General features: G+C 45.8%; 1 protein-coding gene across 8 annotated transcripts in view; it reads right to left on the bottom strand.

Annotated features, from left to right (window-relative positions):
- The window catches only part of RBL1 (RB transcriptional corepressor like 1), a 104,782-nt gene that overhangs the window by 11,942 nt on the left and 68,455 nt on the right, over positions 1-24,385 (bottom strand). For 5 of the 8 annotated variants that reach the window (XM_050918596.1, XM_050918598.1, XM_050918599.1 and 2 more), the window contains 4 exons: positions 11,700-11,917; positions 7,840-8,016; positions 4,785-4,856; positions 4,514-4,604 (listed from right to left, as the gene is read on the bottom strand). In XM_050918596.1, the coding sequence (XP_050774553.1) occupies positions 4,514-4,604; positions 4,785-4,856; positions 7,840-8,016; positions 11,700-11,917 (558 nt within the window). Of the gene's footprint in view, positions 1-1,150; positions 2,921-4,513; positions 4,605-4,784; positions 4,857-7,839; positions 8,017-11,699; positions 11,918-24,385 lie in introns of those variants that run through there. The other 3 variants (XR_007768569.1, XM_050918597.1, XR_007768570.1) reach the window with 3 other exon arrangements.

The following is a 24,385-nucleotide window of genomic DNA, read 5'->3' as shown; positions in this document are numbered from 1 at the left end:
ATTGGAACTCATTTACAAAATTTTTCTTAAACATTACATGAATATATTGTCTCATACTATAGAATTAGAATTTATAATCCCTATTCCATGATGAGATATCTTTGAGCTACCCTGCTGCGTGCTGACAGAGAAGTCAGGCTATTGCTCCCAGACCACATTCCTCACTGAAAGGCCCCCCACCACCCTTCTTTTTCCCCCCCTCTTATTCTACAGAAGATCTAGCCCTCTCTCTCCACCAGAGACAGCTTTGTGGAGGTTACTGTCATTGTGGTGTTTACATATCAATTTACAGTGTTATGACTCTATATTCACAATGGAAAAAGATAGAAACTCAGGGATTGTTTTAACTGAAGTGCAGAATTTCAGTTGATGGCAAAATGCAGCCCAAAAGGTGGAGCCTCACTAAAATCCTGAGCGCTACTGTTTCTTTTTAGCCCTATGATTTGCTGCTGTAGGTTGCCCTTTTAAGTAGATCAGCACTCAAAGCAGACACAGCAGCAGCAGCCACCAGCAAACTCCCCCTATCCCACTCCTGAGCCCTATCACGCCCCCCCGGCCCCACAGAGATAAGATACAGGGGCAGGGGGAGGGGGAACATCCTGACATCAGCGCCCTTCTTCCCACTGCTCTGAATAGCAAGCAGAAGGCTCCTGGGAGCAGCTCCAAGGCAGATGGCAGAAGCAGCACAGTAGTGGGAAACCTGAAGTGTGCAGTACTTGATCACTTGCTGGGCAGCCGCCTGGTTGTGTGGCTTAGAGGGAACTGAGAAGTGGACACTTTTGAGGAACGTGTGTCTTGCTGAGACAGCAGACACACTATGTGGCTCCATCAGAAACAGGGATTGACAGTTTGTAAGTCAGGCAGTATTTGAAGCCCAGTGATCCGGGCATGTCAGAGAGAGTCTATCTCAAACAAGAAGGGAGCAGTAACTCTATGGGAGCCAAAACTTATTTGCCTACAGAGGGGAATAAGGGTAGAAAAGCAAAAAATATATATATATTTTAAATAAAATAAATAAAGTAAGTATTAAGGGCAAACTACCTACTGACTATACAGTGAAGTCGCATCATAGGCACATTTAACTTATGCGATTTTAACTATACACACTTGGCAAAACAAAAAACAAAGAAAAATAATTTAAATACTGTACCTGTAGTGTGGGCGATTCCATCCACCATCCCACTCAATGAGCATTTGACTGTATGCGATTTTCGCCTTACATGCTGACTTTAGAACCTAACCCCTGTGTAAGATGTGACTCCCCTGTACTACCAACTATAAACTCTCTTATCTAAAGGCTAATCTTATCTAAAGGTAAGTGAGGATGCTGATGATTGCTCCGACTCAAACCAAAAGGTGGTAGAGAAGGAATTGAGGGACAGTGCACGACAGCGACAGAGCATGCATGACCCAACCAGGCACCATTTATCAAATCCTTATCAACTATTTATAAATGGAACCTTAAAATATAAGATGTGACCACACTGCCTTTCCCACAAACATGTTATTTCTTCTTTTTATAAAGAGTTACAATTCTTCTGAATGACAGGGGAAAGACCGGCTTGCTTAGATACACATTTATATTGCTGAGGTTTCAGTCCAGAGACAGCAATAATAAAAGCTACCATTGACCAACACCACTCTTTTTATGGTGGTCAGAATCGCAAGGTTGTGATAAAGATCTGCTTTAACTACTGTAGCACACACCATGTTTTATGAAAACCCATGACAGACTATACAATTTGTGAAGCCTTATTTAACTGCCAACCTTTAGTTAAAAGGCACACTTATACTGGATTAATTGGCAGAGTAAGGCCCAAAACTTGACTCACGCCTCCACTGTTAAAAAAAAAAAAAATGATTCTGGAATATTGTACATTATGTACAGAATGTGACAGTCAGTGGAAACTGTGGTAGTTACACAGCAAGCCTGGTTACCGCAACTGTTCTATCACTTGCTAACTCCAAAATTAACTTGGATCACAGCTGAATACAGTCTTCTAAAAGAAGTCATTTTAATCTCTAAATTGTTCGCTAACAAAAACTCTTTTCATGGAAGTAACTGGATGCAAGCCAAGCATCTTAATAAAGCACAAACCTAGGGTCTGATACTAAGACACTTTATGCCGGAACAGGAGTATGAAAACTGGAGTTAGGACAAACAAGCTCCATTCCCCACTCTACCACTAACCTGCTTTGTGACACTTGGGAAGTCATGACTTCTCTTCCCATCAACAGAGGGTTAAGAGTTAACTAATGCGGATATTAGATAAAAGGCACTGAAGTGGTGATTTAAGTGAAAAATTAGTTCATGTGCACTTGGACAGAAATACTGTCACATGGTTTGAAAACTGGCTAAAAGAGCAAACAACTCTCCTGGCTTAGCACCTCTTGGTTGGCTGATGTCAGAAAAAGGGCATTGGAATTTACTGTTAACAATTTAAGTTTGCTGGTCTGATATTGGAGGAAGACTGGGTGGATAAAAAAAAATCAGTATTTAAAAAAGAACATTAAAAAAAAGACTATTAAATCAATTTTATAAACATTTCAAATAGATTTTTTAAAAGAAAAATGTATTTTAAATCAAATTTGAAACTATGATAACCTATATTAAAGCTCAAATTTCTTACAATCTGTTAAAATAATTCAAATAATAATATTCAAGCAGAAAGTTTGCTGCCAAGGTTTTAAAGAAAGCCAAACACCCATATCTGATAAAGTCACCGGCTAAGCTCCTGGAACCAGAGCATGCTGAAGTGTTAAACTAGCTTTGCACATCAGTAGCCTCCTTCTGTAGGTGCTGAGAAATTTTCTTAATGTCTGTTTATTCAAACTAATCCAGTTCCATGATTAGTTCATTCAGAGTTCAGAAACTGATTGGGAGTTAAAAAAAGGAAAGAGCTTGTTTTCCTCTTCCAATCTATAAATACAAATGAGGTGTAAGAGAATGAGATCTACTAATTCTAAGATCTTGAAGGACATAGTAAATAGAAGCAATTAGTTCAATTCTAACTATAGATAATACTTCCTCTGTTTAATAAAACCAGTTAGCTTGAAATACAAAACATGTTTTGATAAATATTTTTCTTCTTATGTGTCCCAATACTTTAAAGGTAGGTTAGATTTATTAAGAAAATATTTTTAAAATGGTAGTTTTGTGCACTTTAATTGAATTCCAGTTTCCATCCAAATGCAACTTGACACACGACAAGTGAAAAACATCTAATCTAATAAAGAAATGCATCATTCACCATTTTTTAACAATAAAAAAGTAAAACTTAAGAATCTAAATAAATGTATATTAAGCTAAATAACTGCTTAAGTAAGTGTGTATAAATATAGCGTATCCTCCTGGTGAGTAAAAAGTACCATCAAATATAGAGTAAAGGCTATATTTAGTTGCAAATCAACATGTTTTAATGGGAATCAATCTTTCTTTAGGAAAGTAATTATAAAATACAAATACAAAAGACTCAAATCGATTATTTAAATCAAGATTTGCTGCTTACTGATTTAAATCAATCCACCATAGGGGCAAGAGAACCAAGGTCACTGACTCAGCATCTCTAACTTGCTGAGCTAATGTCAAGACACTGATCTCTTTGAAATTTCTGGTCAACAGCTGTAGTATGCTGCTGCTATCCAGACTTCTATGAGGTCACTCTAGCTTGCTGAGCTGATGTTGAGAGAGACACAATCCTCTGAGGTCTGTGGTTCAACATCTCTCACTGACAAGATAACAGAGACCCCAAGATGATTATATGGGGTATAGACCAACTAAGCATAACTTTTCTGGATAAATTAGACTGCTGTTGATCACTTTATGATTTCTAATGGTTAATGCCTTATTTTGATCAACTGTGTAGCAGCAGAAACAAATTTACATACCACCATTTCAAAAAATCTATCTTGGATCTTGGGGAAAGAAAAATGCTTTAGGAAAAATAATTAGACATTTACCCACTCTTTGCAAAAATCAAAACAGACATACTAAAGGCAAGACTCCTATCTACGTAAAGGCAATAAGTGTTTCAATGCAAGAGCTCCTCATTGAGCTGCCCAGAAGAATTGAATCAAACCAATCTACCTTCTGACATTTTAAAAAGATGTTTCTAATCAGTCTTTAGAATATACAATCACTCACTCTCTTTCAATTTATTAAGTGTTGTCTCAAGAGAGCTGCAATTATATAGAATCATCATCAGCTGCTCATTTAAAGAAAAATTACTGTTCAACCAAACTAATTTAAAAATAGGGATTCTTAAAGCAGATGTGAAGTTCTATCCTATTTGTTCCGATTGTGAAATGCATTTCCCATGTCCTAGCTTACATAGCATCGGACTATCAGTGTCTGTCTCCTTATTTCAATACTGTTGCTTTTTAATCAATCAGTTTATGATAAAATTAAATGTTTCCTCTTTGCTATTCTAATGTCTTTTATACTATGCACATTAGTTCTTTTAAATCTATTTGAATATTATTTTAAAACAGCAGGCTAACTTTATGAACTTACCACCACCTGTCATCTCCACATCTTGGGTTAAATTTGTATTTTCTGATGTGACCTCTTTGGGACTATTTTTCAACAAAACACTCCTGTAAACCTGCAGTACGTGGGGAAAAATGCAGTTGGTCAAGTAACACAAGAAACTCAAACTTAGATTAAATCACAGTTCTTGGGTTAAATGCATATAACATTCATTCTCCAATATTAGTATGAGCCTACTTAAAAGAGAGCTTGTATCAAACATTTATCTATAGGTAAGACAGTGTTATTTACTCACATTGCTGTTTGCTTGTGGCTGGTTTCTGTAACTTTTCATTATGTCCTGAAAAGTTCTTTCCTCTTTGGTCACCTGGAAACGAAAAAACCCAAGAAGAACTATTTGAGACAAAACACATCTATGATTGTTATGTATCAGATGGGTAGCCGTGTTAGTCTGGATCTGTAAAAAGTGACAGAGTGTCCTGTGGCACACTATAGACTAACAGACATATTGGAGCATAAGCTTTAGTGGGTGAATACGAAGTGGGTATTCACCCACGAAAGCTTATGCTTCAAAACATCTGTTAGTCCATAAGGAGCCACAGGAGACTCTGTCGCTTTTTACGATTGCTGTATTACAGCACATAAGTACTAATGCTTGTTTAAAAGGGAAATTTTCCAGAGTTTTCTTGATCTCATTTAGTCTGAAAAAAGTAACAAAGCTAAGAAAAGTAAATGATACATCAAAGTAGGAATAACTCATGTATTTTTTCTGGCCTACAAAAAGGTGATCTGTAGTTTAATGAACAGCCCGATCCACTTTTCCTTTCCATGACAGAGAAAAGCACATTCATATTCAACAGCTCTCAGTATGTTGAAAGACTTTGGGGTTATGTAGGGCTTCACAGTTGTGGGAATAGAAGGCAGCCTTCACTTTCCAGCCCACACACAATATGACTTCTAAATAGGGGTGGATGGGAAAGCAGATCCTACAAGAAGTTAGCCTTATTTCAGCAGGGGAGAAAAAGATGAACATGTTTGATTCCAACATGCTTTATTCTTATATAGCTCAATTTGTGTGGTTTTGCTGTGATGTGTATTTCAAGGATATGCTTTGTACATTTGATTTCAAATCCATACTATACATTTTTCATGTGCATTACATATAGCTTGAACTTGCACATTAAAAAATGTACTTCTGACATCTGAATATGACAACATGAGGAGAATAGTTTTTAGTTAACAATTCCTGCTGTTCATCTGCACTTCTAAAATTACTGCTCACAGAAGCTAAAGCTTAAAAATTACTTCTTCCCCTTTCCCTTCAGCAGCTACTCCTGAATTGGAAAAGAGAACAATTATTAAATAAAAATTTTAGTGATATTTGAAAATTGGATTTCTTATCCTTTGTTACTGGTATCGTCCTTATTTTCTGGAACGAGATGCAAGGTTACAGGGACACATGTTCAGCTCTGTTTCAAGGTAAACAACATGTATCATCAATTTTAATAGCAAATGATCAACACTTTTGCAGTGGAACTACAAGAAAAATGTATCAAGATCCACTTGCTACAGTTGGGCTGTCAGGTCTCATTACTCTGGAAGCAACACTTCAGAGAAAGGCAGGAGGGATAGCTCAGTGGTTTGAGCATTGGCCTGCTAAACCCAAGGTTGTGAGCCCAGTCCCTAAGGGGGCCACTTAGGGATCTGGGATATAAATCAGTACTTGGTCCTGCTAGTGAAGGCAGGGGGGCTGGACTCAATGACCTTTCAAGGTCTCTTTCAGTTCTAGAAGATTGGTATATCTCCAATTATTTGTTTTTTTGGGGAGGGATAGCTCAGTGGTTTGAGCATTGGCCTGCTAAACCCAGGGTTGTGAGTTCAATCCTTGAGAGGGGCATCTGGGGAACTGGGGTAAAAATCTGGGGATTGGTCCTGCTTTGAGCAGGGGGTTGGACTAGATGACCTCCTGAGGTCCCTTCCAACCCTAATATTCTATGAATCATACAGCTGGCACTTACTCACTTAGTAAGACAAGGGAACACAGAGATCATTCAATGGTGGTATTTTTCTGCAAACCTTGCAGCAGTGTCCAAACTAATCTAAGATTTAAGGATTGCTTACAATTACTAAAAGTAAAAGCAAGTAATTGCATTCCATGGCAGCTACATTCCACAGGTAATACCTCTTCTCAATTTGTCTTTCCTATTAAGACTCACTGGGCAAGTCAATTTAATATTCTCATCCCATTCACCACACTAGAGTCCTGGTCTGCGACTACGGCTCCCAGGTGCTACAGTAACACAAATAATTACATTGGCACCTTGCCTAGTTGGAGTTCTGTTTTATTTTTTTCACTTGAGTTTGCATCAGTCAGAAGTAAGATTACAAAACTCCCATTTGTGTGATAAGTTGGGCTGTTTATAGCACCTCAAAACATAATGTGAAAAGCTTGCACATCCCTTTTTATTTCTTAGCAAAACATTTTATTGCTAAGATAGATTCTTAGCTAGGTTCCTCAACCTTAATATCCTGTTTACGCAACTGCTAGAAGACTTATTTTTCTGAAAAAAAGTGAAGTGTGGCTATATAAAGTAAATTATTCCATAGAGGTGCAAGCCCAGCAGCCTGTTTGTTAGTGCTCTGAATAACTACATAGATGTACTAGACCAGGGGTAGGCAACCTACGGCACACGTGCCAAAGGCAGCATGCAAGCTGATTTTCAGTGGTACTCACATTGCCCGGGTCCTGGCCACCAGTCCGGGGGAGGCTCTGCATTTTAATTTAATTTTAAATGAAGCTAAACATTTAAAAAACCTTATTTATTTAGTTTAGTTATATATTATACACTTACAGAAAGAGACCTTCTAAAAACGTCAAAATGTATTACTGGCACGCAAAACCTTAAATTAGAGGGAATAAATGAAGACTCGGCACACCGCTTCTGAAAGGTTGCTGACGCCTGCACTAGACTATTTCTAGTCATAGTCTCTCACTTCATAGACCAGCAGGGGTGCAGACAGAGCACCAGAGATAAGCAGTGTGAGGCAATCCCTTCTGGAGACAGAATATAACTATATCCTTCCTAGCTGATAATGGAACAGTGTGAATGGGCTCAAAAAAAGGAGTGCCATCCAGTCCTGAGTCAAAAGGATTGTTGATATAGGACCTTGAGGGAGGAAACATAAAGGAAAGGAAAAGATGACTTCAGGGCTTCATCAACTTCTTGGAAGCACCTCCCCTCCCCAGTAAGATATCAAGAGTAAAGCAACTGGATAGTAGATTTTCAGTTTATTTTATTAGTTGATGGAAATAGCTTAAGATACAATACTTCCTAAAACCTATACATTACCTTTGCCATAATGTAAAAGGCACAAAGGAGGAGCTGATCCAAATGTCTGTTTTTCATTAGATCAGTGCAATGAACTAACGTGAACTCAAAACATGTCCATATCTTCCTGCGCAACTCAATGGAAACATCCAGTTTTAAGCACAAATCACGCAAGCGCACACTTGCCAAATGATACACCTGGAAGGGGAAACAGCACAACAGAGAGTGAAGCCAACTGAATCTTGAAATCTAGTTTTATCACAATTGTGAGTCTTAAAACAAAAAATGTCAGCAATTAAAGGGAAGAATTCCAGAAAGCAATTTTTTTTTTTTAACCTGTACATGTTCATCTCAGAAACAACAATTTGAGATGGATGGACAGTATGTACTCCAACTCCATGACTGTATAGCTAGATAAGTGCTGCTACCTGTCAGTTTAACACCTTTTGGATCCCAATTCCAGCTCTTTGTTTTCTAGTTCCAGACAAATCCTCCACAGCACCAAACACATTCAAAATGTTAAAGCAAGGAAAACAACAAATCAGAATCCTACTTAAAATACCATTTGCTTAACCAGAAGCAATTTGCCTTCATGACACAGAAGAGATGTCTAGCTCCCACTCCGCTAGTTTTCTTGTCTCTTAGCAACCAGAAATTAGAATAGAAAACTTCCATTCCTGTAATTGAAACTCAAATATCTACAGGTAAAACTCTACTTTCTGCATGTTCAAATTCATAAGTTCAGAATTGACAGGATCTATACAGCAATCCCCTCATACAGAGCACCAAATTCAAGAGTGGCTAAAAATGAGAATCCATCAACTAAAAGCTACTCTAATAAAAAGTGCTAAATACCAAAGTTGCCATCCTACAAAGGGTTCTCCATGGAAGAATGTACTCAAACACTGAGTTTTCATCTCTGCCGTACAGGCTTCAGAAATACAAAGTTTGATCCAGCTGGCCAGTATAATTTAACAAGCATTGTACCTGAACTACTCTACCTACCTGACCACATACCTTGGGACCCCTCCAGATGAGCAGGAAGTTTTGAAGAGGTCATATACTGTATTTACACCCAAGAAGAGTCTTGGATTAACCTACACAGTATTTATCAGGTTTCTTTTTAAAAACACCTAATTCAGATGAAAACCTGAGATGACCTTGACAAATGCAGCATGATTAACATTCTTTCATTAACTTTAGATGTTCTTTCCCCCACTATGAGAACTAAGAACACAAAGACATTTATGTTTGGAAGGAAAAAGAGTAGACTAAAAGTTCCACAAGACAGGCAGAAGAGAAGAATACCCTTTTGTGCACAAGAGTTTGAATTTGTATAACCTGTAACCAAATGGTCAAAACTCCCTTAAAGATGGGGTTTCATCAGAAGCTTGGATTTTAGCTGTCCTAGCAACAGGGAAGAGTAGTTTTGCTTATTATATAATTTTCCAAGCACACAGTGAAAGCAGATAAAGATGCATAAAACCACCGTATGATTGAAAATGAAGCTTGCACATTGGTCGGACATTACTTTGGACCAACTTAATTCTCAGCCCTCTTCAGACACAAGGCAGAGATAGCAGCTGTTTGATTGAAAGCAGAGAACGAAACTCCATTCTGCCTGTCAGATCCTAAGAGAAATCAGAATCTTTAAGAATACATTTTATTTTCTCTCTCTGTAACAAAGTACTCCAAGGAATGAATTTCTCACTGCTACTGTTGCTGGCTGAAAACTATGGTGTCATAAACAGATAGCTAAGGGTTAATGTCTCTTTCACCTGAAGCACCTGACCAGAGGACCAATCAGGAAACCGGATTTTTTCAACTCTGGGTGGAGGGAATTGTGTGTCTGAGTCTTTTGTCTGTCTGCCTGCTTTCTCTGAGCTTTGGAGAAGCAGTTTCTACCTTCTAGTCTTCTGTTTCTAAGTGTAAGGACAAAGAGATCAGATAGTAAGTTATATGGTTTCTTTTCTTTGGTATTTGCATGAATATAAGTGCTGGAGTGCTTTGATTTGTATTCTTTTTGAATAAGGCTGTTTATTCAATATTCTTTTAAGCAATTGACCCTGTATTGTATCATCTTAATACAGAGAGACCATTTGTATGTATTTTTTTTTCTTTCTTTTTTTATATAAAGCTTTCTTTTAAGACCTGTTGGAGTTTTTCTTTACTTCAGGGAAATTAAGTCTGTACTCACCAGGGAATTGGTGGGAGGAAGAAATCAAGGGGAAATCTGTGTGTCGGATTGCTAGCCTGATTTTGCATTCCCTCTGGGGGAATAGGAAAGTACTTTTGTTTCCAGGACTGGGAACAGAGAGGGGGGAAGGGAAAAAGGATTATTTCCCTTTGTTGTGAGACTCAAGGGATTTGGGTCTTGGGGTCCCCAGGGAAGGTTTTTCAGGGGGACCAGAGTGCCCCAAAACACTCTAATTTTTTGGGTGGTGGCAGCAAGTACCAGGTCCAAGCTGGTAACTAAGCTTGGAGGTTTTCATGCTAACCCCCATATTTTGGACGCTAAGGTCCAAATCTGGGACTAAGGTTATGACATATGGTCACCAGGAATACAATTAAATAAAGAAGCTGGAAAACTCCAACAGGGAAGCATACAAATAGTGCAGGTACTATGATTTAAGTTTTTGGAAGGCAGATTAAGACAGATCTAATCAGGTATACTCAGTGGGTTTGCTCATGTTTATGTATATAGAAGTCTCCCCTCACCTTGTCTCTCTTTAAAATAGAAATGCAAGAGGAAGGCAGCAAAACTCCTATAAGTTGTTCATGCTTATTCATCCCTCAAATTCTTTCCTTCCTCTGGTAAGCAAGCATGTTATTCCTCTTCCTGAATACTGTCCCAGAGGGCTTAATTATCCAGCACAGCTTTGTGAAGCCCCACATAAGCAGCCAATTCTGGATGCGCTGGTGAGTCCAGGAAACAGATGTTACTTCCAACAGAAGAGATGACAGAACAGAATTTTCAGAGACAGGAGAAGCTGAAATAAAAGTGTGTGTCCGAACACTGATCAGTTACAGGAGGACAGTCTTCCCTTCAGCATGTCCAAGCCACACATCTGAGAGAGAGATGATGAAAGTTTCCCCAAGTCCTAGTTCAAAACCCATTAGAAGAGAAAAAGCTCAGAGAGATTTAGCAGAGAAAACATCCTCAAGACAGCGATCGATCCAGAGGGGGTCGATTTATCCCATGTAGTCTATGCGCAATAAAGCGATCGCCGAGTACTCTCCCGTCGACTCTGGTACTCCAGCTGTCAACTTACCGCAGTGAAGACACCACAGTAAGTAGAGCTAAGTACGTCAACTTGAACTACATTGTTCACATAGCTGAAGTTGCGTAACTTAGACTGACACCCCTCCCAGCGTAGACCAGGCCTTATTTGAGGCCTTACTCCAGCCTACGGGGTCTACGTGCATTATCTCCCCTCTCTGAGAATTTCTGGCAAAGCACTAAGGAGTTGGCGCTAGTACAGCTATCTGCACCCTCAGCAGAGCTGGGGAGGCAACTAGACCAGGAATAAGGAACCAAAAAGCACCAACAATTTGTGGCTAGCTATTGTGGCTAGCCTGTCAACCAAGGAGATCAGAGAACAACCCATCTCACCCTAATTAGTGGATCTGAAAAGCAATTTTTCAGTAATAGGAGTTAAAAGCATTTTCCAGCACAGGTGCCTTTATTAGTGCCAAAGGAAAAGTAGCTGAACAACACTGGAGTATAGTGGAACAGTTTGCCGAGAGACAGACAAGTTTAAATATAAGCAAGCATTAACAAAACAGAGTACTTGGTCAATAAAAGATTACCTCATTCACCTTGTCTCTCTAAAATAGAAAAAGATATTTAATACAATGCAACTCTTGGCCAAGATATTTACCTTTCTGTAAAACAGTGCCAGGGAGCCAGTTTTCTTTGGTTTGCTTCCTGCTGACGGATGTGCTTCCTGCGCTTGATTCATACGGGAATGGTTTGGAGATGCACCAATTAAAGCTTGAGCAGTGAGAGGTACTTGTCCATGACTCTCTACTTTAGACTGCTGAGATAAATTCACTGAAATGGGAATCAAGGTGATCCCTCCAGTGTCGTTTGTAATACCTGAAGATATATAGAAAAAGACGGTTACTCACCTTTGTAACTGTTGTTCTTCGAGATGTGTTGCTCACATCCATTCCAGTTAGGTGTGCGCGCTGCACGTGCACGTTCGTCGGAAACTTTTTACCCTAGCAACTCCAGTGGGCCGGCAGGTCGGCCCCTGGAGTGGCGCCGCCATGGCGCTCGATATATACCCCTGCCGGCCCACCCGCTCCTCAGTTCCTTCTTGCCGGCTACTCCGACAGTGGGGAAGGAGGGCGGGTGTGGAATGGATGTGAGCAACACATCTCGAAGAACAACAGTTACAAAGGTGAGTAACCGTCTTTTCTTCTTCGAGTGATTGCTCACATCCATTCCAGTTAGGTGAATCCCAAGCCATACCTAGGCGGTGGGGTCGGAGTGAGAAGTCGCGGCATGGAGCACTGCAGATCCGAAGGCCGCGTCCTCTCTTGACTGCTGGACCAGGGCGTAGTGGGAAGCAAAGGTGTGGACCGATGACCAGGTCGCTGCCCGACAGATTTCCTGGATGGGCACACGGGCGAGGAAAGCCAGCGACGACGCCTGCGCCCTGGTAGAATGCGCAGTCACACGGCCCGTAGGAACGTGGGCCAAGTCATAGCAGGTCCTGATACAGGACGTTACCCATGAGGATAACCTCTGCGAGGAGATAGGAAGCCCCTTCATGCGGTCCGCTACTGCCACGAAAAGTTGGGGGGGATTTGCGGAACGGTTTGGTCCTCTCCACATAGAACGCGAGAGCCCTACGGACAACAAGCGAGTGGAGCTGCTGCTCCCTGCCTGAAGAGTGAGGTTTCGGGGAAAAAAACCGGGAGGAATATCTCTTGGTTGATGTGGAAGGTCGAGACTACCTTGGGGAGAAAGGCAGGGCGTGGCCTCAGCTGCACCTTATCTTTGTGGAAGACTGTATACGGGGGGTCTACCACAAGAGCCCGGAGTTCCGACACCCGCCTAGCTGAGGTGATAGCTACTAAAAAGGCCGTCTTCCAAGAGAGGTAAAGCAGGGAGCAAGTAGCTAACGGCTCAAAGGGGGGCCCCATGAGCCGAGACAACACTAGGTTCAGATCCCAGGTTGGAGCAGGGAGTCGGACGTTAGGGTATAAACGTTCCAGCCCTTTCAGGAATCTAGACACCGTCAGGTGAGAAAAAACGAAGCGGCCATCCCCACCGGGGTGAAAGGTGGAGATAGCTGCCAGGTGGACCCGCAACGACGATATCGCCAGACCCTGTTGTTTGAGGGACCAAACATAGTCTAAGATATTGGCCACCGAAACTTCCATAGGGCGGAGACCTTTCTCCACACACCAACAGGAGAAACGCTTCCACTTGGCCGAGTATGTCGCTCTAGTGGAAGGCTTCCTGCTGCCCAAAAGTACCTCCCGTACCGGGGTGGAGCAGCGCAGTTCAGAACCGGTCAGCCACGCAGGAACCACGCCGCTAGGTGCAGCGACTGCAGGTCCGGGTGACAGAGAGTCCCGTGTTCCTGGGTAATCAGGTCCGGGTGAAGGGGCAGGGGAACTGGGTCGGCTACGGCCAGGTCCAGCAGCATGGGGTACCAATGTTGCCTGGGCCACGCCGGGGCTACCATGATCACGCGAGCCCTGTCCCTGCGCACCTTCAGAAGGACCCTGTGGACCAGTGGGAACGGGGGAAACGCGTAGTACAAGTGGGTCGTCCACGGAATAAGGAAGGCATCCGCTATAGACCCGGGCTCCCTGCCCTGAAAGGAGCAGAACGCCTGGCACTTCTTGTTCCCCCCGGATGCGAAGAGGTCCACACGGGGATAACCCCACCTCTGGAAGATCGAGAGGGCGACGTCCGGGTGAAGGGACCACTCGTGTGATAGGAAGGATCTGCTCAGGCGATCCGCCAGCGTGTTCCGTACTCCGGGGAGGAAGGAAGCCGTGAGGTGAATGGAGTGGGCTACACAAAAGTCCCAGAGTCGCATCGCCTCGTGACATAGGGGAGAGGATCTGGTGCCGCCCTGCTTGTTGATATAGTACATGGTCGTCGTGTTGTCGGTAAACACCGCGATACAACGACCTCGAAGCTGGTGACAGAACGTTTGACAAGCAAGGCGGACCGCTCTCAACTCCCGCATGTTGATGTGCATCCTCACCTCCTGCGGGGACCACAGGCCCTGCGTTCTCAGGGTTCCCAGGTGGGCCCCCCAGCCGAGATCTGAGGCATCCGTTGTCAGGGACACCGAGGGCTGAGGAGGGTGGAAAGGGAGCCCCGCACACACTACGGACTGGTCTAGCCACCAGCCGAGAGAATCTAACACCCCCTGGGGGATTGTGATCAGCATGTCTAGCGGCTGCCTTGCCGGCCGGTAATGTTCGATGAGCCACAACTGGAGGGGCCTCATGCGGAGCCGAGCGTAACCGGTCACAAATGTGCATGCTGCCATGTGGCCTAACAGGGTTAGACATGTCCGTACTGATGTCAAGGGGGCTGCCCGCAATCGCTGAACGATCGCCGACAATGCCTGGAACCTCGGTAACGGCAGAAGAGCCCTGGCCACGGTGGCGTCCAGGACGGCCCCGATGAACTCCACCCTCTGCGTGGGGATCAGGGTGGACTTGTCCATGTTGATCATGAGGCCCAAGGTAGCAAACAGGCCGGTGATCACGCAGACGTGGCTGCAAACTTGTAGTTCCGACGTGCCCCGAATTAACCAATCGTCTAGGTAAGGGAACACGTGGATATGACTGCGCCGAAGATGAGCCACAACGACTGCCATGCATTTTGTAAATACCCTCGGGGCCGTAGAAAGGCCAAATGGGAGGACTGCAAATTGGTAGTGAAGGGGGCCCACCACGAAACGAAGGAAACGTCTGTGGTGTGGCCAAATGGCGATGTGAAAATAAGCGTCCTGCATGTCGAGGGCGGCGTACCAGTCTCCCGGATCCAGGGATGGGATAATGGTCCCCAGGGATACCATGCGGAACTTCAACTTCACCAGGTATTTGTTGAGCTCTCGCAGGTCGAGGATAGGCCTGAGGCCTCCCTTGGCCTTGGGGATCAGAAAGTAGCGGGAATAAAACCCCTTGCCTTTCTCGTTTTCCGGAACCGCCTCTATAGCTCCTTTGTTGAGGAGCGTCTGTACCTCCTGTCGAAGGAATTGCTTGTGAGAGGGGTCCCTGAAGAGGGACGAGGAAGGGGGGTGAGAAGGAGGAAACGATGTAAACTGCAGGCGGTATCCCGTCTGCACCGTACGCAAGACCCAGCGGTCCGATGTTATTTGGGTCCACGCCGGAAGGAAAAACGAAAGGCGGTTGGAAAACGGGAGGGAAGGATCCGTGGGGGAAACTGTTACTGCGCCCTCGGGCGCACCTTCAAAACGAAGGCTTGGGTCCAGGCGGGGGCTTAGAGGAGCTTTGATTCTGCCCCCCTTGGTTCCCCGAATGCCTACGCCTTCCATTCCTGCCACGGCGCCTATTGAGGTCCTGCCGTTGGCGGAACTGGGGGTATGGCCTGCGCTGCTGCTGCTGCTGTGGCCGGAAGGGTCTGCGCTGCGTTCCCGGCGTGTGCATCCCTAGGGAGCGCATAATGACCCGATTGTCTTTGAGACTCTTAAGTCTGGGGTCTGTCTTTTCCGAAAACAGGCCCTGGCCTTCGAACGGGAGGTCCTGGATGGTATGTTGGAGCTCCGGTGGAAGGCCAGAGACCTGCAGCCAGGAGATACGGCGCATCGTTACCCCCGAGGCGAGGGTGCGGGCAGCCGAGTCTGCAGCGTCTAAAGAAGCTTGCAACGATGTTCGTGCAACCTTCTTGCCCTCGTCTAGAATGGCCGCAAATTCTTGGCGGGCGTCTTGTGGCAGCAGGTCTTTAAATTTGTCCGCTGCCACCCACGAGTTAAACGCGTATCTGCTGAGCAGGGCTTGTTGGTTCGAAACCCTGAGCTGCAGGGCCCCAGCCGAGTAGACTTTGCGTCCAAGGAGGTCCATACGTCTGGCCTCCCTGGATTTGGGGGCTGGAGCTTCCTGCCCATGACGCTCCCTGTCGTTCACCGACTGCACCACCAGGGAACACGGTGTCGGGTGGACGTGGAGGTACTCGTAGCCTTTGGAGGGGGCCATGTACTTCCTCTCGACGCCCCTCGCCGTAGGGGGGATGGAGGTCGGTGACTGCCAGATTGTATTGGCGTTGGCCTGGATCGTCCTAATAAAGGGTAGGGCGACCCTGGTGGGAGCATCAGACGAGAGGATGGTGACAATCGGGTCCTCGATCTCAGAGACCTCCTCGGCTTGTAGGCTCAGATTCTGAGCTACTCGCCTAAGGAGGTCTTGGTGCGCCCTGAGATCCAGCGGGGGAGGGCTACTGGAGGAGGTGCCAGCCACCGCTTCATCAGGGGAGGAGGATGAGGAGACCCCCGGCAAGAAAGTGTCCAATGGGGGGTCTCCCTCGGCCCTCGCCTCTGTCTCAGGAGCCAGAGCGGAGTCTTGCTGCTTGGATCCTTCCTCTCCATCCGGGGAGGGAGGGGGGCGAGACAACGAAGCTTCCGGCACCCTGTGCTCCGCCGTCGCAGGCCTAGCAGGAAGCTGTTGGAGGCCCTGGGCTTGATGGTATGCCCAGGGGGTCCAAAACCCCCACTGCTGCGGACCTTGGTCCTGTTGCGGAGGGTCTTGGAATAGTGCCGCCTGCCTGTCGGTGCCCAGCGCATACCCGCTGTCTGTCTGTGAAGACACCGACGGCTGCCTAGAAGGCCATGGCGGGGCCGACCCCGGCTGGTAAGGGTCTGCGCGGGTCGGCACCGAAGATCTTCTCGGTGCCGAGGATCGGTACCGGGAGTCATAGCGGTGCCGGGATCGGGACCGGGACCTGTCTCGGTGCCGGGATCTGGACCGGTACCGGCCGCTGCTTCGGTGCCGGGATCGGGACCGGGACCTGCCACCGACGCGGTGCCGGGAGGTCGACCGGGACCGGGACCTGCCACCAGCTCGGTGCCGGGAGGTCGACCGGCGCGGCTGGCTCCTGGAGTCACGGTGCCGGTATCGGCGGCTGGAGTCAGACCGCAACCGTCTGGAGGTCGATCGGTGCCGCGAGTGCGACCGGTACCGCCGAGGGGAGCGGTGCCGGGACTGCGAGCGGCGGTGGGATCTTGATCGACCGTGGCGTCGGGACCTGGATCGCGAGCGCGAGTCCCGAGACGGTGCCGACATCATGGGCTTGCCTCTAGATGCGACCCGCACCGGAGGTACCGGGGGTGGCAGCTGAGTAGACTCCGTTAAGGCGATAAGGTCCCGTGCCGAGGCGAAGGTCTCCGGCGTGGATGGGACCAATAGCTCAACCCCAGATCTTATGGGGGAGCTTGGCGGCACCGGACTCGACGGACCCACCGGGCCCGGAGTCGACGGTGCCGGTGGCGCCGCGGCCGATGTCGATGCCGGGCGCTCCAATCGGGTCTGCCTGGCTGGAGCAGCAGACGCTGACGGTCTTGGCTCTGCACCCGGTGCCGGAGAAGGTCGGTGCCGGGGAGTCTTCCCGGTGCCGGTGCGATCCGGTGCCGGCGCCGAGATCACGGCCTGCGAAGCCGCCGGGTCAAGTGCCGCCTCCGTGAGGAGAGTCCTGAGTCTTTGGTCTCTCTCCTTTTTTGTCCTGGGCTTAAAAGCCTTGCAGATGTGGCACTTGTCCGATCTGTGCGATTCCCCCAGGCACTTCAGGCACGCGTCGTGGGGGTCGCTGGTAGGCATAGGCTTCTTACAGGCCGCACACTGCTTAAAGCCCGGCGAACCAGGCATGAGCCCGGTGCCGGGTGCCGGGAAGGGCTACAGCCCCCGGCGAACAACTATCTACAATACTATTTACACCTAATTACTTAACTAACTACACTTAACGATCTAACTAACAACTATAACAATAACGATAGTTAACAAGGAGAGCTAGGGACGTGGAGGACAGCTATGCCGCGCTCCACAGTTCCAACGACCGACACGGCGGTAAGAAGGAACTGAGGAGCGGGTGGGCCGGCAGGGGTATATATCGAGCGCCATGGCGGCGCCACTCCAGGGGGCGACCTGCCGGCCCACTGGAGTTGCTAGGGTAAAAAGTTTCCGACGAACGTGCACGCACGGCGCGCACACCTAACTGGAATGGATGTGAGCAATCACTCAAAGAACAACACATTATTTTACAGCCAAGCTGCATAGTTTAATTGCAAATATAATCATAATTCACAGAAACAGTTAATGTTAAGATTGTTCTGCAGTGTTTGATGTCAAAGGAATCCTCCTTTCCCTGGCAGTGAATTCATAAAGGAACAACTTTATCATACTCTTGAAAATGTTTAAAGGGAGGGACACTGTAAACGTGAAAGATCACACTTCTGTATAAAAGTATTGTTGGTACAAAATTTACTAGAAATATTAAATATTCCTAACTGAAAACTAGCAACATCTTATTTTTTTTCCAGTTTACTTTGTGCATAGTCAGTTTCACTGTTTCCCCGTTATCAGTTTCTCTCTCAAGCATCAAAGTGGAGAGAAAGAACATAAATGTTTTTTAATCAATTTCAGAAAAAAACCCAAGATGTACTGTATAATTAGAAACAAATCAAACAAATATTCTGAAATTGACACATTTACAATAACCTAGCATTGACAGTCCCTTTAACAAAAGTTACTTACTGTAACTATGGTCCTTCGAAATGTGATGCAGACATGTATCCTAGTTAGGAGTGTGCACTCCCAGTGCACTGGAGCCTGTGACTTTCACTAGCAGTACCTGTAGAGGGGCAGTGCTTGTCTCCATATAGCCAGGGGTGGGGCCACAGATGTGAGGTGGGGGCGACACCATCCAGTTCCTTCATAACGAAATCCCATGAGAGGAGACTCTGATGCAGAGGGGACAGAGGGTGGGTCATGGAATACATGTTCGCATCATAACTTGAAGAACCACAGTTACAGTAAGTAACTGTTTCTTCTTCAAGTAGATGCAGATGTGTATTCCACTTAGATGACTCATAAGCACTACCACAATCTGTAGGCAGGGCTCAGAGTTTACTGGAATAGGGATCACAGGACCATCCTTCTGAGGCCTGCATCTGCTCAGGAAGATACGATAATAGCATAATGGTCCATAATCGTACACATGGACAACCACACGGCTGCTCTCCAGAAGTCCAGTAAGGAAATGTCACTGAGGAATGCTATCGATGTTGCTTGCAGCCTCGCTGAGTGAGCCTGTATCCGCTGAGGAGGCATAGCCAAAGTTATCTGACATAGTCTTGATATAGGATGTTATCCATCTAGAAATGGTCTGTGCAGAGACTGCTTGCCCCTTCATGCAGTCAGCATATGACAAACAGGCAAGATTACGCACAAAATGGCTTAGTCCTGTCCAAATAAAAGGCTATATATGGCCTGACATCCAGGGTATGGAGTCACTGTTTCTCCAGGAAAGCGTGTGGCTTAGGGAAAAACACGGGTAACTGCTTGGAAGCAGTAGGCCAGCAGGAACATCCTTTACCTTGTGGAATCTAACGGGTCTAATGAACTCAATTTTTATTTAATTTTTTGAATGGGAACCATGATTATCTTTGTGGTGTTTAAAGTGAGTCACAGACTGTCAAGCAAATGTAATGTGGTGTCGACGAAGTACGGGAGGATGTAGATTCTCTTCCTCTTGATATATGCCATGACACACCATGCATTTGGTGAAGACTCAGGAGGCAGAAGAGAGGCCAAATGGGACAATAGTATAATGAAAGCGGCATTCTCCTACCACACAAGGCAGAAATTTCCTCTGGTTCAGTAGAATCATCACGTGAATGTAAGTTCCGGAGCAGCAAATCAGCCATTCTGAGACCATGCGAGGAGATTAGCCGAGAGTGACCCTGCGAAATCTCATGTATCTGATTAACTTGTTGAGGCTGTGAAAGTTGAGAATAGGTCTCATCCATCCTTGGATTTCGGTATCAGGAAGTATTGGGAGTAAAAGCTGTGGCCTTGGCTGTTCAGTGGAACTTCCTCTACCACTCCTAATGTTAACAGAAAGCTGACCTGCTTGTGTGTCTTGTGAGAGGGGTCCCTGAAGTTGGATTTGGGGGTGAGGTGTCTAGCCTGATCTGACAGGATCTAGCACCTAGCTGTTGGAGACAACTGAGTCCCAAGCATTGCAAAAGTGGGCCAGCCTGTCCCTAAAGAGAGAGATACGGTGGAGTATTGACTGAATCCGTGTTCTGGACTAAGGAGTCAAAATGGGTGTTTAGCCAGCACTGAGGGAGGGAGTGTGGACTGTCCAAAGCCAGAGATTGACTGATTTCTCTTGTGGGATCTATCCCTCTTTCTATGGTAATCCTGCTGCTTCACAGGGAAAGGCTGTGTGAAGAAATGCTGCGGGGGATATTGTTACTGCTGCTGTGCCCCATAGTAGCATCGTTGTGCGGATGGTCTGCACACTCCCAAGGGCCTCAAGGTAGTTCCAGAATCCTTAGAATGCAATGTGTTATCAGTCTTGTCCAAGAACCAGAGCTGGTGCTAAGAATAAGCAGTATAAGCTATTGCTTAGGGCCCGAATCAGCTCAAGGGGGCCCCCTATTAATTATTGGTATGTGTTGTGTGCCATCAAGCAGCATTCTGCAACAAATGCCTGAAACTCTTCATGCAAGGCCTTGGGCAACTGGTTCTTGAATTCAGACATGGCTGACCAATTGATGAAATCATACTTGGACAGCAAAGCTTGATTTGCTGTAACTGGCACGAGGTGCATATCATTGATCAGGAGGGCCACTCTCCCAGGGAGGGCAGGCTATAAAATGTCCACCAGTTTGTATATGTTCTCTTGGAGAAATTCCACCTAGGCACCCAGGGATGCAGCTATGTGGTATAAAAGGTCCTGATACATCTTAAAGACCTCCAGTATAGAAGGGGAAGATGAACCAGGCAGCATGGCATCGTCTGGCGATGAGGACAATGGTCTTGGCTAACACACAACTGTCTCTTACTCCCAGGAAGACATACCCAGGAGGGAGGACTGCAGCAGCTCCTGTCATAAACAGATAGCTAAGGGTTAATGTCTCTTTCACCTGAAGCACCTGACCAGAGGACCAATCAGGAAACCGGATTTTTTCAACTCTGGGTGGAGGGAAGTTTGTGTCTGGGTCTTCGTTTGTCTGTCTCCCTGCTTTCTCTGAGCTTTGGAGAAGTAGTTTCTGTTTTCTAATCTTCTGTTTCTAAGTGTAAGGACAAAGAGATCAGATAGTAAATTATATGGTTTCTTTTCTTTGGTATTTGCATGAATATAAGTGCTGGAGTGCTTTGATTTGTATTCTTTTTGAATAAGGCTGTTTATTCAATATTCTTTTAAGCAATTGACCCTGTATTTTGTCACCTTAATACAGAGAGACCATTTGTATGTATTTTTTCTTTCTTTTTTATATAAAGCTTTCTTTTAAGACCTGTTGGAGTTTTCTTTTCTGGGAAATTTCAGGGAAATTGAGTCTGTACTCACCAGGGAATTGGTGGGAGGAAGAAATCAGGGGGAGATCTGTGTGTGTTGGATTTGCTAGCCTGATTTTGCATTCCCTCTGGGTGAAGAGAAAAGTGCTTTTGTTTCCAGGACTGGGAACGGAGAGGGGGAGTCACTCTGTTTGGATTCACAGAGCTTGTGTCTGTATATCTCTCTAGGAGCACCTGGAGGGGGGAAGGGAAAAAGGATTATTTCCCTTTGTTGTGAGACTCAAGGGATTTGGGTCTTGGGGTCCCCAGGGAAGGTTTTTCAGGTGGACCAGAGTGCTCCAAAACACTCTAATTTTTTGGGTGGTGGCAGCAAGTACCAGGTCCAAGCTGGTAACTAAGCTTGGAGGTTTTCATGCTAACCCCCATATTTTGGACGCTAAGGTCCAAATCTGGGACTAAAGTTATGACAGCTCCACAGGAGGAAAACCACTGATGCCTGGGCTTGTGGCTGATCTGCAGTCACCACCGTTGGGTGATTTCAGCTTTCAATGGGATGAGGAGCATCCCACTGAGTCCAAAGAGGCCACTGATAAGGGTAGGTGCATTGGTGACCAGTAGGAAGCTCACCAGGGACCAGCATCCCTACCATGGGACACGGAAGCCATATTGGTCCACAGGTAGGCCTCAGAGCTCGTCAGGTGATGTGGTGCAGAAAGGTGACTATCCAGAATCAGAAGAGCACTTAGATCTCAGGAATATGGGCAGAGCGACACCCCAGGGAGCCAACAGGTAGCCCGATTCATCTGTCACCCAGAACAAGGCAAGAATCAGTGCCCCTGATGAAGGCAGTATCATTGATACAAAACATGCTGGTGCCACATGCAGTGTCGGTCCCAGTGCAAACAGTGGTACTAGAGTGCCCAAGTGCATCAATACTGAGGGTGATAAAAGTCGCCACTGGAACACCTGCAGCGTTGAAAGCAGAGGGGCCACAGAGGGTCGTCGTGCCAAGAGCCCTTGTACCAACCCCAATACAAGCTCCATCCCCACCAACGGAAGAGGTGCATCTGAATGCAATGCTGATGGATACGAGAGTTCAGCAACTCACTCCATTGGAGGGGCTATTGGGTGGTGCATCTCTGGGAAAGTCCTGGATTAACGATAAGGGTTGGGACTGAAAGGGCAGAGGAGGTCTGCGGCTGCCTGATATGTCAATGACATGGACAAAGTATCGGCATTTCCCTCATTGGTATCGGACTCAATGGACATTTGGAGATCAGAACCAGAGCTGACAGTACAGCGTTTCTGTCCTTTCTACGCAGTACTGGGGAAGGGTTAGGAGGTACCCATGCCATTGCGCATGGTGGAATCGGTGTTGGGACAGTCCATGCTTATCCTGGGGGCGGCAGGAGTTGCCTTGTGACCTGGAATGGTCCTGATTGGTCTTGGAAGACCCCTTCCTCAGCACCAACAGAATGGCTACTACACATCTTCAGAGACGCGCCTGCCCTGGAATGAGAAGCAGCAGCGCTTTCCAAGCCTGAGGGTGATCTTTGGCCCGAGGGCGTTGGTATCTGATCAGGTCACGTGGCCTGTTCAAGCAGAAGCTGCTTGAGACAAAGGTCCTGTGCCACCCGAGTCTGCTTCTTGAACGATCTACAGATCAAATAAGGTTCTTTAAGGTGGGCCTTGCCAACACAAAGCAAGCATCGTGTATGGGTGTCACTGTTGGGAATGCTTCTCCACAAGAAGGGCAAATCTTGGTTGACACTATCTACTGCCTACTAACATTAATGATAAATAATAAACTAGGCTAAGAGTAAACACGTGGTTGTAAGACAACAACCACATGGCTCTGACTTCAGCCACAGAGGGTGAGAAGGAACTGATGGGAGTCAGGGTAGCGCTGCCTCATATAGCCAGGGAAGGGGCCATAGCTATGTGTTACTCCTCAATAGGTACTGCTAGGCAACAGTCTCCAGCTCTCGCGTTCTGGGCATACACACACCTAACCGCAATACACATCTGTATCTACTCAAAAAAGAACCCTGCCTTATATGTGCTTTTCATTCATCAATCAAAGAGAACTGTATAAAGCAGGGTAATCATCACTCCCCTCCATTTTACAAATAAAGAAATTAAGACAGGGTTACTCATCCAATATCACAGTGAGTCAGTGCCAAAGTCAAGAATTAAACTTGTTTCCTGATTCCCAGTTCTGTGCCTTATCCACTGGCCATGCTGCCTTTCATACCACCCTCCCTCAACCTTGCATTGATCCAAGAACCACATCTTTTTTTCGTTTTTGATCACAGCTGCAAGATCAATGCTTAGAGAAATTTTCCCACTTTCTGCCAGAGTGTTTCTAGCCCTGGAAGGATGTAGGGCCAGGTCTACCTCTAAATATTAGGTGGACCTAGCTACATGGCTCCCAGGCATGAAAAATTCACACCCGAAACATGCAGTTAAGCCAGCCTAAACCCTGGTATAGACACCACTAGATAAACAGAAGAATTATTCCATCAATGTAGCTAACATCTCTCAAGGGGGTGGATTAACTACAGCAACAAAGAAATCTCTTCTGTGGCCTGAGCAAATGCCTATGCCACGGCACTATAGCAGCTTCACTATAGAGCTGTAGCTCTGTCACTGTAGTGTAGACAAGATCTAAGTTATAGGCACCTAAAATCACATCCTGATCAACACATCTGGTCTCTCCTCCATTTAATTCCTAAGTGGTTTTAGAAGCAGGTATCCCACAAACTACTAAAGTTAAAAAGGATGGCTTTATGCCAAAAGCTTGAATTCCTAGATTTCAAGTGGTTACAAGGCATTTGTTTCTAGCCCTATGGAACTCTAAAAGTGAACTGCAAAAGCAATTAATTCAGACTAGGTGGTCACACTTGTGAATCCCAAAATCAAGTGCATTTGGGCATCTGATTGTGCACAGGTCACACAGTTTACTCACAAAAATTCTTATTCAAGACTAATGGTTTGCCAGGCCTGACTGCAATTGCCAAGACTTACCGTCAGTATCTTCAGCATGTATGGT

Source organism: Gopherus flavomarginatus, chromosome 11 (assembly GCF_025201925.1).
Source record: "Gopherus flavomarginatus isolate rGopFla2 chromosome 11, rGopFla2.mat.asm, whole genome shotgun sequence".
NCBI classification, from domain to species: domain Eukaryota; kingdom Metazoa; phylum Chordata; order Testudines; family Testudinidae; genus Gopherus; species Gopherus flavomarginatus.
The sequence above is the reverse complement of the archived record's forward strand: the minus strand, read 5'-3'. Positions and strand labels throughout refer to the sequence as shown.